The sequence below is a fragment of the Corvus hawaiiensis genome, chromosome Z (assembly GCF_020740725.1).
Source record: "Corvus hawaiiensis isolate bCorHaw1 chromosome Z, bCorHaw1.pri.cur, whole genome shotgun sequence".
Classification (NCBI taxonomy): Eukaryota; Metazoa; Chordata; class Aves; order Passeriformes; family Corvidae; genus Corvus; species Corvus hawaiiensis.
The window spans coordinates 55,189,367-55,206,716 of NC_063255.1; the positions used below are offsets into that span (position 1 = coordinate 55,189,367).

The 17,350-nt window shown below is 39.2% G+C and overlaps 1 protein-coding gene across 6 annotated transcripts in view; it reads left to right on the forward strand.

Annotated features, from left to right (window-relative positions):
* PCSK5 (proprotein convertase subtilisin/kexin type 5) overlaps window positions 1-17,350 on the forward strand; it is a 229,397-nt gene that overhangs the window by 79,477 nt on the left and 132,570 nt on the right. For all 6 annotated transcript variants that reach the window (XR_007200827.1, XM_048290931.1, XM_048290930.1 and 3 more), the window contains exon 6: window positions 11,829-11,917. Coding sequence is in view for 5 of the 6 variants with exons in the window: in XM_048290931.1 (XP_048146888.1) it covers window positions 11,829-11,917 (89 nt within the window). In the remaining variant the exon portion in view is untranslated. The remainder of the gene's footprint in view (window positions 1-11,828; window positions 11,918-17,350) is intronic.

Sequence of the window (17,350 nt, forward strand, 5' to 3'; positions counted from 1 at the left end):
GCTGCTTGCATCTATATGTACAGGTCTACAGCTGAATAGAATTTGAGAGCACAAATACATTTTTTCTGTGCTTTTTGCTTTTCAGACATTATAGGTATTGGAGAAAGTTAAGAGTGGATCCGTGTTGTCTATGTGGTAATTGATTTTGCCAGATAATTTCAGTTAGTCAGCACAATGAAAGGCAGTGCAAAATGTGGTTCATTGAGACTTTTCAGCCAGCACAAGTACATTGATTACCCCTCTAATGTTTGTGGCATCAAGACAGACCTCTAATTATAGGTTTGATAAAGCAATTGTGAATTCAGTGTCAAAAGCTTTTAAATTGAAGCATTTTTATAAATATCATACTATTAGTGGGTGAACTTTGCAAAGTTATGATAGGAACTAATGTCTTAATGGCATTACTAGGGGGTTTTTATAAGAATTTTCCAGATGTTGCTTGTTTTACAAATGAAAAGATGTGCATTTGTAAGGTTATTGCTGTTGGCAGGTTTATTTTTACAGCCTTGATTTACATTTCTGTGATTCTGTAATTTTTCTTAAAGGTACTGTCAGATTATTACCTTAGACACTTTAACAAAGTCAGATTTCTCTCTTGAAGACAAATTATCTTTTTTTCTTTTCCTGAAGGAAAATAATCGAGGTAGAGAAATTCAGATGTAGAAGTAAAGGAATGGGTATCATAGATGTAGATTGCACTGAGGAGTACATGTTTAACCTGGTTTAAAAATAACTTGTGTTGCTATACAGACTCAAAGCAATCATCAAATCTCTGATGTTAGAAAACTGAGATGGAGACTATGGCTTGTTTACTTAGCCAGAATGTGTGATGGTAAGGCCATTGGCTAGGTTTGTCAAGGAGTGGCAAAGACAGTGTAGTGAGAAGCTATGTCTTACTTCTCCTTTCAGCCCAGACTTATGTCCCTGCACTTCTCTTAAGACTCCATGAACATCAGATGAACAGCTGCTAACTTGTTCTGCAGTGTAGTGAGTGTGTGAGAATTAGACTTCTTTATGCTGAAACCCTTTTTCCAAGTAAAAGGAAACTTTGCTCCTGCTGGATCAATGACATAGATTTCATTAAAAAGCAATTGTCGACGCAGGAAAGAGTAGGACTTGAACTTATTTCAATGATTTCCTCATTCATCTTTGAAATGCATCTTTAAGGAGAAATGGAAGGTCTGTTTAATGCAAACAGCATCAAATGAAATTTAGGATTAAGCACAGTACATATCTTGCACACTGCAGTTGAAATTGTACTCAATTCAAGATTGGTAGGAAGTGTGTCTGAGCTGAAATACGGTGCAGATCTAGAGTTATGTTTATTATTATTATTAATCTTAATTTCTTTAAATTGTTGTCACAGCAGTCATCCACTATTAAAAATGGAGTATGCAGAATACGTGAAGATCCATCCATGCCCTGTGTGCACATCACTGTGTTAGGTGTTTCTGTGTTATGACTTTGGGATCCTTGCATCTGTATCTTCCTTACATGAAAGAAAAATTTTCCTAAAAGGATTCCCCCAAACTGTTCTTGGGATCTCCAAAGGCTTCCAGGACTTCTTTTCCTACCAAGGAGATCTAAGCATAAAACTCCAGATTTGTATTCTTGTATTCATAAGATATTTTTCAGTTCTGCTTAGGTGTGATTTCACCGAAAGTGATTTCACCTAGAACTGATGCAAAATATTTTTAAGAAGGTGTTGTTTTCTGTTTCATTGGTGCTTTCATTACACAGAAGCATGGAGATTTTAAGTAAAAGGGGGTTGCTCAAGCATCTGAGGTCTCTCCAGCTGATACAGATTGATGTCAGTGTGGATGAAAAACATGAACCCAAATATACAATGACTGATAATATACTATCATACAAATCTTGTTAAACAGAGATGTAGAATGGAAGATAAGCTACCTAAGTACAGAGTGTGTCTGTAACAGAGCAGGCTCATGGCCATGAATTTAAGATGATTCGTTCTTAATAATAAAGGGGTCCAGGAAGGCTTGACATATTTTAAGATGGAAATCTCAAAGACAGAGGAGCAGACCTTCCCCATTTGCCAAAAGGCAAGCCATCAGGGAAGAAAATTGGCCTGGTGTAACAGGGACCTTTTGCAGGAATTCGGAGAAAAAAGAGGGTTTATGGCTTTTGGAAGAAGGGGCAGACAACTCAGGAAGAATACAATGTTGTTAGATCATGTAGAAGGAAAATTAGAAAGGTGAAATTTCAACTAGAACTCAATCTGGCCACTGTTGTAAAAGATAATAAAAAGTGTTTTTATAAATACACTAAGAACAGAAGGAAGGCCAAGGAAAATCTCCATTCTTTATTGGAGCTGGGAGGGAACATCACCAGGGATGAGGAAAACGTTGAGATACTTAATGCCTTCTTTGCCTCAGTCTTTAACAGTAAAGACAACCAGGTAAACAGGGACAAAAAGCAGAATAGACCCACTGTGATACAGAACAAAGTAGTTAGTGACTAGCTGTGCCACTTAGACGCTCACAAGTCTATGGGACAGAGTAGGATTCATCCAAATGAGGGAGCTGTCAAAAGAGCTCGCTAAGCTGCTCTCCATCATTTGTCATCAGTCCTGGCTCACCAGGGAGATCACGGGCAAATGGAAGTTGACCAGCGTGACGCCCATCCCCAAGAAGGGCTATGGGGAAGTTCCACGGAACTACAGGTCTTTCAGCCTTACCTTGGTGCCCAGCCATCAGTTATAAACTGATCCTCTTGAGTGTGATCACATGGCACATACAGGACAACCAAGAGACCAGGCCCAGGCAACAGGGGTTTGGAAAAGGTAAGTCCTGCTTGACCAACCTTATCTTATTTTATGGCCGGCCAACCTGCCTAATGGGTGATGGAAAAGCTGTGAATGTTGTCTACCTGGACTTCAACAAAGCCTTTAATACTCTCTCCCATGGCATTCCCCTGTAAGAGCTGACAGCCCACATCTTGGTGCACTCTTCCCTGGGTTGAAAACCTGACTGGATGTCCATACTCAGAAAGTGGTAGTGAATGATGTTGAGTCCAGTTCGCGTCCAGTCACTAGTGGTGTTCCCAAGGCTCAGTGTTAGGCCCAGCCCTGTGTAATATCTTTATTGATGACCTGGGTGAGAAAATTGAGTGTTCAGTGGGTAAATTTGTGGACGATGCCAAGTTGGGTGCATGTGGATCTGCTGAGGGGCAGGCAGGCAGGCTCAGCAGAGGGATCTGGACGAGATGGATTGATGGGTTGAGGCCAGCTGTTTGCGGTTCAACCAGGCCAAGTGCCAGGTTCTACACTTTGGTTGAAACAACCCCATGCAGTGCTACAGACTGGGGACAGAGTGACTGGAAAGTGGCCCAGGGAAAAGGATCTGGGGGTGCTGGTTGACAGCCAGCTAAACGTGAGCCATCAGTGTGGCCAGGTGGCCAAGAAGGCCAGTGGCATCCTGGCTTGTGTCAAGAACAGTGGCCAGCAAGACCAGGGAAGTGATTGTCCCCCTGTACTTGGCCGTGGTGAGGCTGCACCTGGAGTTCTATTTCCAGTTCTGGGCCCCTCACTTCAAGAAAGACATTGAGGTGCCAGAGCAAGTCCAGAAAAGGGCAATGGAGCTGATAAAGGGTCTAGAGAGTAAGTCCTATGAGGAGCTGATGAGGGTGGGGGTATTTAGCCTGGAGAAAAGGAGGCTCCGGGGAGACCTTATTGCTCTCTACTATTATCTGAAAGGAGGTCGTAGTAAGGTGGGGGTTGGCTTCTTCTCCGAGGCAACTGGCGACAGGATGAGAAGACGTAGACTCAAACTGCACCAGGGGAGGTTCAGATTGGACATCAGAAAGAATTTCTTAACAGAAGTGGTTGTTAAATGTTGGAACGGACTGCCTAGGGAGGTGGTGGAGTCACTTTCCCAGAGGTGTTCAAGAAACAACTTGACATGGCACTTAATGCCATGATCTAGTTGGCACGGTGGTGATCAGTCAAAGGTTGAACTCACTGGTGTTGAAAGTCTATTCCAGTTTAAATGGTTCTGTGAAAGAACATAGATCTTAGTTTTAGTCATGGTTCTGTGTTTTATATTTGTCACCAAAACAGGGTTGATGATGCATGTTTTAGCTACTGCTGAACTGTGCTTGCCCAGCACCAAAGCCTTCTTAGTTTCTCACATTGCCCCCTCATTCAAGGAGGCTGGTGGGGGACAAGAGGCTCGAAAGTGACACAGCTGGAACAACAGATTCCAACTGATCAGGGATAACCCATGACATGTAACAGTGTGCTCCATACTAGAGCTGGGGGGTTTTTGTTGAAGTAATTGTTGATTGGAGAGTGGCTGGGCATTAGGTCTCCATGTAGGACATACTGAGTAATTGCCTATGGTTCACTTGATTGTGTTTTATTTCTTTTTTTCCCCCTTTATTTATTGAACAGATTTTATGTCAAATGACAAGTTTTGCTGACATTTGCTCTTTCAATTCTCCCACCAATTGCAATGGGAAGGAGGGAGCATGTGACTGGGTGGGACTTAGCTTCCTGCCAGAGTCACTATCTCAGCTTTTTAAAAATATACTAATTCTCAGGAGTTTAGTAACTAATAGCTTTGGAAGGCTTCTTTCTGGCAACAGATATCTGAAGCATGATTCCTGCAGGCTCAGTTTCACTGTGAAGTTGACCACAGGATCTCTGGTGGTATAAGCTGCTTTTGCATATGTAGTATACACGTTCTGGTATAAGGGTCTTATGATCCCAAGAAGTACCCAAACATGGAGCTGTTGCAGAGCTGCTGGTCCCACGGTTGCTGTGCTGGTCCATTTGTCTTTGAAAAGCATCACATAACTGACAGGGCAATGGAGGTGGGGAAAAAAGTGACGAAAAGTAGAAAACCAACTTTACTCCTTCAGATCCTTTAACACATATCATTTCAGGTATTACATGTAACAACAGCAGATACATTTGCCAGAGGAATTTGTTGTATCTACTGATGTCAGATATATAGGACACATCAAATACATGATCTCCAGGTCAAGAACCCCTGAAAACCTTAGAAATCAACTTGCCAGCTATAAGAAGAAATAGATGAAAATGTTAAACCAAATAAATTACATCAGTTGGTTTCTTCATGCTCAGTTATGTTGCGGTGTCAAGTCATTTAATTCACAAGGCAGACCTCTACCATGGGCAAGCAGTAATGTGGAACAAAACATTCTTGCTTCTCATCAAAATGTTTCTGCCTCTCACTGGCTTAAATGTAGTTAGCTAGCTTGTGCAGGGTTGCTGAGAAACTGCAGTCTGAAGTTTTACTACTGGCTTTGTTCACAGATGTCATATGATGATTTGCTTACAGAACAAAGAAGAGTGTGTAGAACTTAAATATTTATTCTGAAAGTTATTATTAAGCTGTGACTATTCTAGTAGAGGTGTTTCTTTTAGTCTCAGATTTGCTGTTCAAGTTCTTGGTATCTCTTCAGTAGAATGAGAATAGAAGTGACTTCTTACATACAAAAAGTATTACTTTTTTAAGACTGTAGATGTTATAGTAGAAGGTGATGAAATGCATGCAGGTGCCAAGGCAAATTTGCCCAGTTTAGTTAACCACTTTTTTCAAAAGAGAGATGACAAACCGCTTCATCTGTATCCCTCTCAACCAAAGCTCTTCTTACTGTGTAGATAACGTAGTGCAGCCAGTATGCAGTAACCGTTCTCAAGTACAAGAGTGTTCACTGTAGGTGGTACGTTTGGAATTTTCAGCACCAACCTTCTAACAATCTTTATTCATTGTGTCCAAGCCTGTGTTTTCCAAGGATAGTAGTGTCTTGGGTAAATATGGGTGGACTTTCCTGGAAACAGTAAATACATGGCATAGCCAAAATAATCATTTTGTCATATTCCAGTTCTTACTCTAAAGTTTCCAAAGAATATTGAAAATTGTAATAGATCGTCGACTTTGGATAGCCATATATTCAGAGACACTGATAACAGTTCATTAGGGAAACAATAAATAAACCAGAAGATTAAAGTGATACTAACCATTCATAAAGCATACTGAGAGTTTCTGATCTGTATAAAGAAAGACTGGGAGTGACACTAACTTGGTTTGCAATCTGAGGCCTTGTTCCCAAATTAGGATTAATTTTAGACTCAAAGAACATTAACAAAACCTTAAACTACACTCATTACCCATATTTTTAATGTGAAGAATTAATGTAAGGAATCATTTTCCAAATCTCATCCTGAGTATACTTATATCAGGTAGAAATATTTTATTTTTGAGATGAACAAGGGTAAACTAAAGTGAAGTAAAATATTGTTAGACTAGTATAAAAAACTGTCTGCAAAGATTTTTGTTCATTTAAATACACTTAGTTTTATATCTTTTCATTTAAATGAGAGTTTTTGTCCAGCCTTACAAGAAAACCATAAAGGGGCAGCCATATACCCACCTTTATTCTTTCTTCTCCCCAGAGAAACTAGGTATTTCTATTTTGTGGAAATACTGTGGATTTCAGAGATATCTGAAATCCTGAATGACCCAATGTAGGTTACTTTATTGCTGTCATTTTCCGGCAGTATCAATATATGAGAGAGGGACAGTGTCCCAGACGAGACGAAAACGTATCGGGAAAGTGGTTTATTCTGTTTGTTATTTTTAGCAGGTGCCTTGGGAAGTTTCAAGGATACCTTTATTGGGCAAGAGTAGTGTTACTCTGCTGTTATTCAAAGTTAAGCTAGTAAGGTTATTAGGATACTGCAAAATCTTAAGTTCTAGGATTGTGTTCTAGTCAGTGAGCCTGTTGCAGATTGGAACAGAGAATTTAATTTTTATATTGAACAAGTAATCCAAAGTGTAAAGAATTAGCTAAATTAACTATTTTTAAAAAGTAATTTCTTTTTTTTTCTTGTATAAAAACACATTCCTGATTTTGTCCTTTTCCCCTCATTAAGCTGCATAATGTAGTTGTTTCCATTACCTTTTTACTAGCTAAGGTTTGAACTTGGGCTTTTGTTTGTCCTTTTTTCTGTATGTCATGAGCAAAGTGATAAAGCTATCTAATCTCAGAGATTAGGAATGAGAAAAGTGTAGACAGGTATTTGGTTCTTCCCAAGTGTTTGTGCTACAGAATCTCAGAATTAACTAGGTCGGAAAAGACTGTTGAGATCATCGAGTCCAACCTATGATCCATCATCACATTGTCAATTAGACCATGGCACTGAGTGCCACATCCAGTCTTTTCTTAAAAACACCTCTGGGGATGGCAACTCCACCACCTCCCTAGCCAGACCATTCCAATGCCCCATCACTCTTTCTGTGAAGAAATTCTTCCTAATGTCCAGCCTAAACCCACCCTGGGTGCAGTTTAAGGCTGTGTCCTCTTGTCCTGTCACTGTTGCCTGGGAGAAGAGACCAACCCCCACCTGGCTACACCCTTCTTTTAGGCAGTGGAGAGTGATGAGGTCTCCCCTGAGCCTCCTTTTCTCCTCTGTTCTTTTAGGCTGTACAAAAAGAGACTGCCAGAATTGCTTGTAACCTCCTTGTTCTAGGACTTTCCATCCTTTCTACAACCTCTCAAGCAACCTCCATTTGTTTATAAAAAGAACTTTTTGCTTACCTGGCAGGGGAGTCTTGAAGTCTAAGCAGCCTCATATGCTTCAGTTTCAAAAGTAGAGAAAATAGTCCTTTTCATTAGGTATGTCTAGGTAGTCATATACTCTTCCCAGGTAATACTAGCCTTGATGCTGCTGTTGAACAGGTTTAATTCTAGAGTACAGGAGCTAATCTGTACAGGTTTTACTTGCAATTTGCTTTAAATGACTAAGAGCAAGAATTGGATTGTCCACCTTAAAAAGGTTACTGTAGGAAAGGCAGTATGAGAAAAAAAGCTCAGCTGAGAGTTTTGCTGTTTCCTGGTGATTGAACTGTTTTATTTCTTCTCACCTCCAGAAAAGAGGCTGAATAAAATCTTTCCCTTTAATTAAAGCATATTAAGACATCAGTAAAGAGTTCTTTTTATTTTTAATACATAAAACTGTATACTTGGCTAAATACATTATTTGCTGTCTTTGTTTGGTATTTTTTATTCTATGTCATATTTTATTGGCTCCATCAGACCATCTATTCAATGTTTGTTTTGAAAATAAAGAAAGAAGGCATATTGGTTTTTTATGTTCAGTTAATTTGCCCACTCACAAAAACAAAACTGTAAAATGCTAATTATATTGTAGAGGCATATTCCTTTCATAGGCGTATATCAGAACTTCACACTTGTGACAAATTAACTGCTAATAGCTAACAAATGCTAAGAGAGTGGCAAGGCAGCATTGCTGTTACACATGCTGTTATGTTTAAAATTTGCGTGTCTGACGTGTGAAGTGTTCCATGTGTTTGTTTTAATGCTGTCATCTTTGATTTTGTGAGAAATAGATGAGATATTGCAAGTTATTCTAAAAGCAGCTGCCCATAATGATGGAAAAAGTCATTAGCCTTGGGACATTGAGTGGAGACCTTCTAGTCCTGCTCTGTAACCACATTACAACACTGTGATGCTGAGAAACAGTTATCCTGCCTGTGATGACACTCAGGCCTTTGGCATTTTTCTTGATATCTCACACTGAAGATTTGTGTAACTTGTTTTTCATATTTACTCTGTCATCTTTCTCCACTGTTAATATCCAAATATCTCTCCTTTGGGAAGTAGATTTATTAATTCTATTTTTCAGCTGTAACAGATTATGTGTTAAAGGCAAGAGATTGATATTTTGAATGTCTATGCTTTTAACTTCTGACCGTTCCTTTTAATGTCCTTATTCAGATGTTCCTAGAACAGCATCCCAACCTAGTGTCAATTTGGAAAGTGCTTTCCACCCTCCAGATTATTAGAGAACATTTATATATGAGCAGCTCTAAAATAATATTTCTTCAGCACTATATTCAGACATTACTCTGGGATGCAATAAAGTGCATTTCTGATGATTGCTGTTAAAATATGTTTTTTCTCCAGCTGTTATTGCATTGTAGCCCTTCAGATACCACATTTCCTGTTGAGGATTACGTTCCAGTTTAAGAGACGACTTTGAAAACATTTGAAAGTTTAACTAAAGAAGAGTTTTGCAAAAAATAAATGCCAACTCAGTTGCTTTCCTACAGGTAGCAATACCTACCCAAATTTCCATTATTTCTCTCCCCATAGGATTGAAAATTGTTATAACACCTAAAGTTCCTTTATTCCTATAATTTTCAGTCTCTGCCAACCACATAGCTTAGTTCATGTTACAGGTTCCATCCCTGGGATTCTGCCCTAATTTATAACAGTGACTAAGTTGGATTTTTATTTCTTAGTACTAATGCATTGTCTTTATGCATAGGAAGTTTCCCCCTCTGAGAAAAAGTGGTGTGAGCAGACCTGATGTTGCACACATTTCTTGGCCCTGGGGTAACCAACATGTTTGATGATACAGTGGAAATCTAATCTTTTTGACAAGCCCTGTTGGATGTAGCTACCAAAGTAGCAGGTATCCATATACTCCATTTGGAGCCATGGAAAAATTTGAGCTGTTTGTTCCATTCTTCTTCAGCCTCCCTCCTCCGGGTGTGCCTTCTATCTGTTCACTTTCTCTACTGAAAGACCTTCCTCCCATCATTTCTTCCCAAACTTGGTAACCATGAGGGATTTCTTGGCAATGCAGTCTCCGTCTTGGAAGCTACAGCTTAGCCACATGCCTTTCACCAGGCAGGCAGTGATTTATTAATGAATTACATGCACTGAGCTGATGTGTGCAGGTATTTCTACATTTCTAGAGACAGTCATATGTGCTTTGATGTTTGCATGATAACACTTCAAAACTTGCATATGACACCTAACAAAATCATAATGAAAAGAAGAGATGTTTGGATATCATGTATTGTAAATAATTTTTAAGACAGGTCTTTTCATTTAAACATTAGGACATTCTTAAAAGACATTACTTGAAACACAGAGCTAGAGACTACTTAAAAATACTTGAAAATTAGAAGGATCTTTTCAAAACTTGTTTTCATCTGTGATTTCTGAATTATTTACTTCAGGCTTTTCAAAATAATTCTGTAAATGGATAAGACATTCATTTACCAATTAAAGTCAAACAGGCTTTTTTCAAATGAAGAAGAATTTAGCTTTAAAATTAGTCTTCATATGAAAAATAAACTTCAAATTTAGTCTTGAAAAATTCTCTGGTCAAGTTTGGCAACCAAATAGTGAATTGTGACAGATCAATAGGAAGTTAGTTAAGATAATATAATTGTGAAATCTTAATCTGGATTCCAAGCTTCCAACTTGTCACTTTGATTTTATGAATAAAGATTACACTTTTCTTATAGATTATATGTATCTTATTTGTCAAATAAACTGATTTATATTCTCTGACGTTTTAGCAGTTTAGCATTGATCACTTGTAGTGCTTATTTTTTTGTTTCTTCTTTTTTTCCCTAGTCCTAGTTGTTGGTCTTGTTTTACATTAATCCATTCCAAACAAGTCACCTTCGTGTCTCCCGTCTAAGTGTCTTAAAAGGCTAAGAGGGAAAAGTTACACTAATAATAATGAAATAAGGGATGACTCTACCCAAAACAAGCTGTACCAAGTGAAAGCAATGGTGATTTTTTTCTGTAGTGTGAGCCTCAACTTTAATTAAAAAGCACCTGTGTTCCCGAGATGTGTGTGTAAGCAAGTCTGTCAGCCACCACCAGGAGAAGAGTGCCTGTGTACACAGCTGATCTCAGCTAGCCTTCTCTGAAGTGCTTGCTATGTAGTTTTCTATTTCTTGCTTTGACTACTTAAACTTCTTTCTTTGTGGCTACCCAAGCCTTATATTATCTTTCTATCTTTGTCTCATCAACTCCCCATCTCTTTTGCTGTCTAGTCTGAAACTCTGTATCTCCGTAACACCTTTGTAAAGTTCCCTGCCTGCTCCATCTTGCTTGTGTCACATTTCTGCAATGGAGCTGCTTAACTGCACATGGGTGAGGGCATGACTTACTAGCAGAAAACACCCTGTGAAACCCATGTTAAAGGCAAAAATCACAAAACATAGAGGCAGCTTCCCTACCATGGGGACAATATGGATGGCCACCATCACCTTGTAGAGAGCATGGACCAGGGCTAGGCAAAGCATCCCACTGTGGCTTTGCACAGTGGGGAAGAGGGTGAGCAACCACTGGACATTTTGTTTTCCTTCAGCAACTTCTTGAAATTTAACACTTCCAGCTCAGCTCTGCTTCCAGGTGCAGAGTATACCTCTGATGTGAAGGATGCTTCTGACATTTTTACTCCTCCCAGAAAGGCAGCAGGTTTGCAGGGTTGGCCCAATGCAGGACCAAGATGTGCCTTAGCTTTGAGCATACCTGGCATATAGCTAGCCTTAGCCTCACCTCTAAACAGCAGTGTGGGCATTGGTGTAATCTCATCTTCCTCGTGGCGTATTGTGTGTGCTGGAGGTTGGATGGAGATACACATACTAGCAATAGGAGCAGTTGTGAGAGAATTCTGGACAAACATTTTGTTTAAATACAGGATTTTGTTCAAAATTGAGAACCGATATCTAAGACTCCTTTCTGTTGCTGTGAATTACGTGTCATTGCTGTATGTCTTTATTACAAACTGTGAGTGTTTCCAACAGACATGAAGAGTTTAAAGTGATTGTGATAATGTTAAAACATGTTCAGAGGAATGTTGTAACATGGGTATAAATTACTGTGAGGGGTTAAATAGTGCAAGACATTGTGGATAGTTGTTCATTTAGCACCTGAGGATAAGCAAAGTCGAAGCCTTTAATCCCAATGGTTTGTGCTTACTTGGAAAAATGTTTGTCTGACTGCAGGCATGGAACCCGTTGTGCTGGAGAAGTGGCAGCCACGGCAAACAACTCACACTGCACAGTAGGAATCGCCTTTAATGCCAAGATTGGAGGTATGTGAAACAATCTCCCACAGAAAAAAAAAAAAAATGTAACCAAAGAGCCATTTGTGCTAAATGGTGCATTCAGACCTTTCTCAACAAGAGAAGGAGAATTTGTATGAACAAGCCTCACTGTGTTAGCTAGTAAAGCTCAGTTTCAGAGTGGTCGTTCAATATCAATGCTGAAGGAATTTGTGGTGGCCCTTCTGCAGTGAAACACTCTGAAACACTGCCTCTCAGTACACATCAAAAAGTAGAAAGTGAAACTTTTGATGAAAACATGACCCCAGAATTAGGACACTGGGGTTTTCTCACAGATTCAGAGCTCTTAAGTGATGAGCTTTGACAAACCATAAGTGAAAGTACACATCAGTAATATTGCTGTGCATATTGATCCCAAACAAAACACTCTCAAAACATAATGCATTTTTTTGTTGTATGTCTGTGGTTGGTGAGAATCTTCTTTTGATCCCTGTGGGTGATGAGATTATTGCCTGAAATATTTGATCACATTCAGCCAAGAGGTTTCAAGTGGTTTCTGTGAATTCTTAGTCATTGGCTGTTCAATTAATGTCTTTAGCTTAGTTTGTGACAATGATTTTCAAGATGTCCCCTGCATGTCTCCTGGGTTGTAGCCTGCCTGTGACAGATTGTAATACTTCTAGTGAAGTTTTATTCTGAGCTTTTGATGAAGTCATGGGATTGGTATATTGGCTTTCCATTGACAGACTTGTAGCTCAAACGCATTAATTGTTGCCTTTCGAAATAGACCCTAAAATGGAGACCATCTGTGAAAACACAAACATGTTTACCTATTCCTACACCAGAGGACAGTTCAAAACCATGAGCAGAGTAGAGACCATGTTTCCAGTATTAAAAATACCGCATCTGTTCTCTGATGGGTCAGTAAAAGTTTGATCCAAATCAAATGTGAGCACAGATGCATTTCAAATTAGCCAAAGCACACAACATCATCTTCATGTCAACTTTCTGTTTTCCTTCTGGGCAAACAAAATTAGGGTAGACAATACCAGATCCAGGCTAAGGTTGCAGTGATGCAGAAAAAAAATTTCCCCTCAGGTGAAGAGCCTTCCTGCACCAAGCTACCCTGTCAGAGTGGTTTAGAAAATCAGAACTGGTCAAGTGAGGGAATTTGTGACAGATGAACAAGTTGTCTCATGTGGATATGGCATTTAACTGTGTACCAGCAGCTATGATAGCAGATCTGTTGAGTTGTCAAACCAGAGTCAGAAGAGAGTTACTGCACTGATGGAAATAAGAGATGGCTTTTGGAGAAGTTTCATTTTTGAGTGGAATAGTCACACAAGCTGCAACAGCTTTGACATGGCTTTGAAAAGTTCTCCAGAAGTAACAGTGGCTTTTTAATAGCTTATTAATTATTAAGCATTAGGAATGTGTAATAATAGTAAATACCTTCCAGGCATATTAGCTGACTCACCACCTTTTCTAAACAGAGTGTAAAAACTGATTCAGATGGACACAGTATGCAGGTAATAGAAACAGTAAAGACTAGATACGTGTGCCTTTTTATTATTTATTCTTAAAAGAAAGAAATCAGTAACAGTGTGTAAACCTTATTTGAGGTGCCACTTTTTAAAAGAATCAGCATTTGGAAATAAGACTTCAGGAAGCTCAACAAATAATCTGCAGAAAATCAGCCAAGAGGAAGTTCCAGGGAAGGTAGGTTAAGCATCCTCTTCCACTGGGTGAATATGTTTAAGAGCTTTGCTGCTGCTGACCTTTACTTGGCATGCCTTGGTCCTTTCCCTCAGAACAGCCATAAGCTACACATGTGAATATACAGTGGTTGTGTTCCCTCTCTACAGGCCAGATAGAGTGTAAAAATTTTGAATCAAATCATGCTGAATTAGTATTCAGCTCACTTGTTTCCCAGGGATTTAAAGGCCCTCCTGGGGTATTCTTGGAGAAGAAACTGGAGCTGAGGTAAAGCAATTACGTTCTCCTTATGTAGGGGAGCACCTGCTGACAGTGATGTTGAATTTGCTCCACCAAGATAAGTGTCTTAAGTATCAAACCAAAAAGCATTTCTGGATGCATAAGGGATACTAAGGATATAAAGCAAAAGGGAAAAAAATCTGTCCCATCAATATACCATCAAATACTGGCAGCTGAACAAATCCACTTAATGATCTTTCTGATGGGAAGTTGTTAACAAGATATCCATTAATAATGCTGATTTTCTTCTAAATATGTTTGTGCTCCTTGTCTCATTTCCAAACATTTAAGAACCTCTGGTGATCAAGTTTCTTAGAAAGTCTGAGCCTTCTCTTAAAATGGTGTAAGTGGAGATGTAATCTGTAGAAAAGAAAATTTTAGTAAAATTGCAATCCCTTCAGTTTTTTACAGGTTGCGACAAGTTTGTTATAAAAAATTATGCAAGATTCTGCTTAGCTAAGCTACAGTCCCTTTCACTAAAAGGCAAACCAGTGCACCAAAGGGATAGATTCTTTTTTTTTTAGATTTACACTTTGCGATAATCGCACAAAACAAATTCCCATGTACAGAGTTTAAGAGATTTTTTATAGGAAGAGTTGGTTAGCTTGCTGTTATTGTTGCAAACTGATTGTGGAAGTTGTAAAACAGCTGTGGGGATTTGGGTGCTTAGTTACTTGGCTGGGCTCAAGTCCTGATGGGAAAACAGTTACACTGAATTACGGCACAACAGATGTATATTGTCTTCAGCTGATGAGGATTAGTTTAGCTGTTTCTTTAAGGTTAAGTCAGATGTTGATTAAAAACAAGCATTTTAAAAGAAAACATCCTTTCAGCTCAGTTTTGCATGTTTCCTGCGTTTCATTGAAAGTTTGTTCTGAGTAAAAAGTTACTTACGTTTTGCAATTACTGGAAATGTTAGGAAAAGTTTATAGGGCTCTAAAGTCTTAGAAGGAACAGTCTGCAAACACAGTCTGATAATTGCCTTTTGGACAGCTTTTGTTGTCCTATCACCACATGCCAAATGCAGTTTGGAGGATGTGTGATCAGCAGACTTAACCATTGCAGACATTTGGTGGGGGGAAGGGAAGGGAAGGCAAGGCAAGGCAAGGGAAGGGAAGGGAAGGGTAGGGCATTATTTTCGTTGCAAATATCTAGTGAGATGTCTGTTGTTCAAAGTCATGTTGCACAGAATCAGGGAGTCATTTAGGTTGGATAAGACCAAGTCATCAAATCCAACCTTTCACTAATTACCACCACCTTGTAAGCTAGACTACAGCATTAAGTGCCATGTCCTGTCATTTCTTGAACCTCCAGGGATGTGACTCCACCACCTCCCTGGGCAATCTGCTCCACTGCTTAAACAACCCTTTCCAAGTAGAAATTCTTTCTGATGTCCAATCTGAACCTCCCCTGGTGCAGTTTGAGTCTACGTCTTCTCATCCTGTCGCCAGTTGCCTCGGAGAAGAAGCCAACCCCCACCTTACTACGACCTCCTTTCAGATAATAGTAGAGAGCAATAAGGTCTCCCCGGAGCCTCCTTTTCTCCAGGCTAAATACCCCCACCCTCATCAGCTCCTCATAGGACTTACTCTCTAGACCCTTTATCAGCTCCATTGCCCTTTTCTGGACTTGCTCTGGCACCTCAATGTCTTTCTTGAAGTGAGGGGCCCAGAACTGGAAATAGAACTCCAGGTGCAGCCTCACCACGGCCAAGTACAGGGGGACAATCACTTCCCTGGTCTTGCTGGCCACTGTTCTTGACACAAGCCAGGATGCCACTGGCCTTCTTGGCCACCTGGCCACACTGATGGCTCACGTTTAGCTGGCTGTCAACCAGCACCCCCAGATCCTTTTCCCTGGGCCACTTTCCAGTCATTCTGTCCCCAGTCTGTAGCACTGCATGGGGTTGTTTCAACCAAAGTGTAGAACCTGGCACTTGGCCTGGTTGAACCTCAAACAGTTGGCCTCAGCCCACAGCTTTGAAGCATGTCTGTCCATTGTTGCTGAGAGAAAACAACACCTAAGTCACAACCTTGTCTGTGGTGTTTTAGAGTAGACCACTTCACCGTTATCAAAAAAAATGGTGTGAATTACTGGAAGTGCCAATGGCAGTATTTGGAGTTATTGTTCACTGGTTGAATACTGTATTTAGACTTGCTAAAAAAGTCATAAAGGAAAGCTATATTTTCCTTCTTTCAAAACCAGAGTACCTTTATCATCTTTATTTAGAACTAGAGAGATACTTTAATATGCTTTAAAGGAACTGAGCACACAACTTTCACTCGTCATTAATTTTCTGTGATTATGCAAAAGAAAATGAAATCCTAGAATCTCAGAGTTTAATGACTCTTTTATGAAAAGTAAAGTTCATAGTGAGATCACAGTTTGTAGAAGTTTATTATCTCAGAAAACATAAGCAATGTTTGTGTGAACTGAGAAGTACAATCACTTTTCATTTTTGAGTCAGATACAGTAAGGAAAAAAGTCCTCCTTCAACAAAGCATTCCCTATGCTGCTTGTTAATTGGAAGTTAAAGTCTTGGTAAACACACAAGTTTCTTTAATCTGAGCTCACAAGCAAAATGAAATGTGTCTGTAATTAAAAATATGTAAATTTGTCTTATAAGTAGGAGTGGCCTTTTAAAGGGGAAAGAGCATCTAACTTGTAAATTGTGGAAGTGATCATTCCTCTATCATACGGTTTTATTACATTTTTATTTAATATTTAGCCTCCCTTTGATCACGTCACACTAGCTCTATGTAGGTATTTTTTCTTGTTTAGGTTAAAACTGGCATTGGTGGTTTACTCAGTCAGATTTAACCACAAAGTCTTACAGTTAAAAAAACAAATTCCAGATTTTCTCAATTTTCAGATTTCAGCCTACTATATTCAGTCTAGTAATCATAAAACATCATGAGGCTTTTCACTTTAGAAATGCTGGCACATTGACTTGTCCAAACCCACATGAATGGATTCTTTGAACATAAGAATTTCAGATCATACCTCATGAAAGCTTCTTCTGCAAGAGAAGGATGTTCACCATATTGTAATTTCAGGTTGAAAAACGTTACATATTTGTTCATAACCTCTTGTAATTGCCTTGCTAGTGTGTGGTAATTGTTCCCAACTAACACAAGAGAGTTCTCCCCAGTTTCTTCCTTGCAGCCTCATACAATGAAGTAATGATACCAAGGTTATTTGTCAGTAGGGATCCTTTTATTACATCTGTTAGCATGATTAAAACTGTGATTTACTCAAGGAAGGTGCTGCAGTTTCACTGCAGTATAAAAGGAGAAAGAAAATCAATTGTTATCTTTAAGTGACACAAAAACATTTCAGGGTTCAAGTATTTTTTAAAATTTTCTTTAGTTTAAAACTTTGTTGTTGAAGTTTGAAGGCTGTATAGTGGATAAATGACTTTTGTGTAATTTTTAAAACCTGAAGAAGGATGAAAATATTCCTATCTTT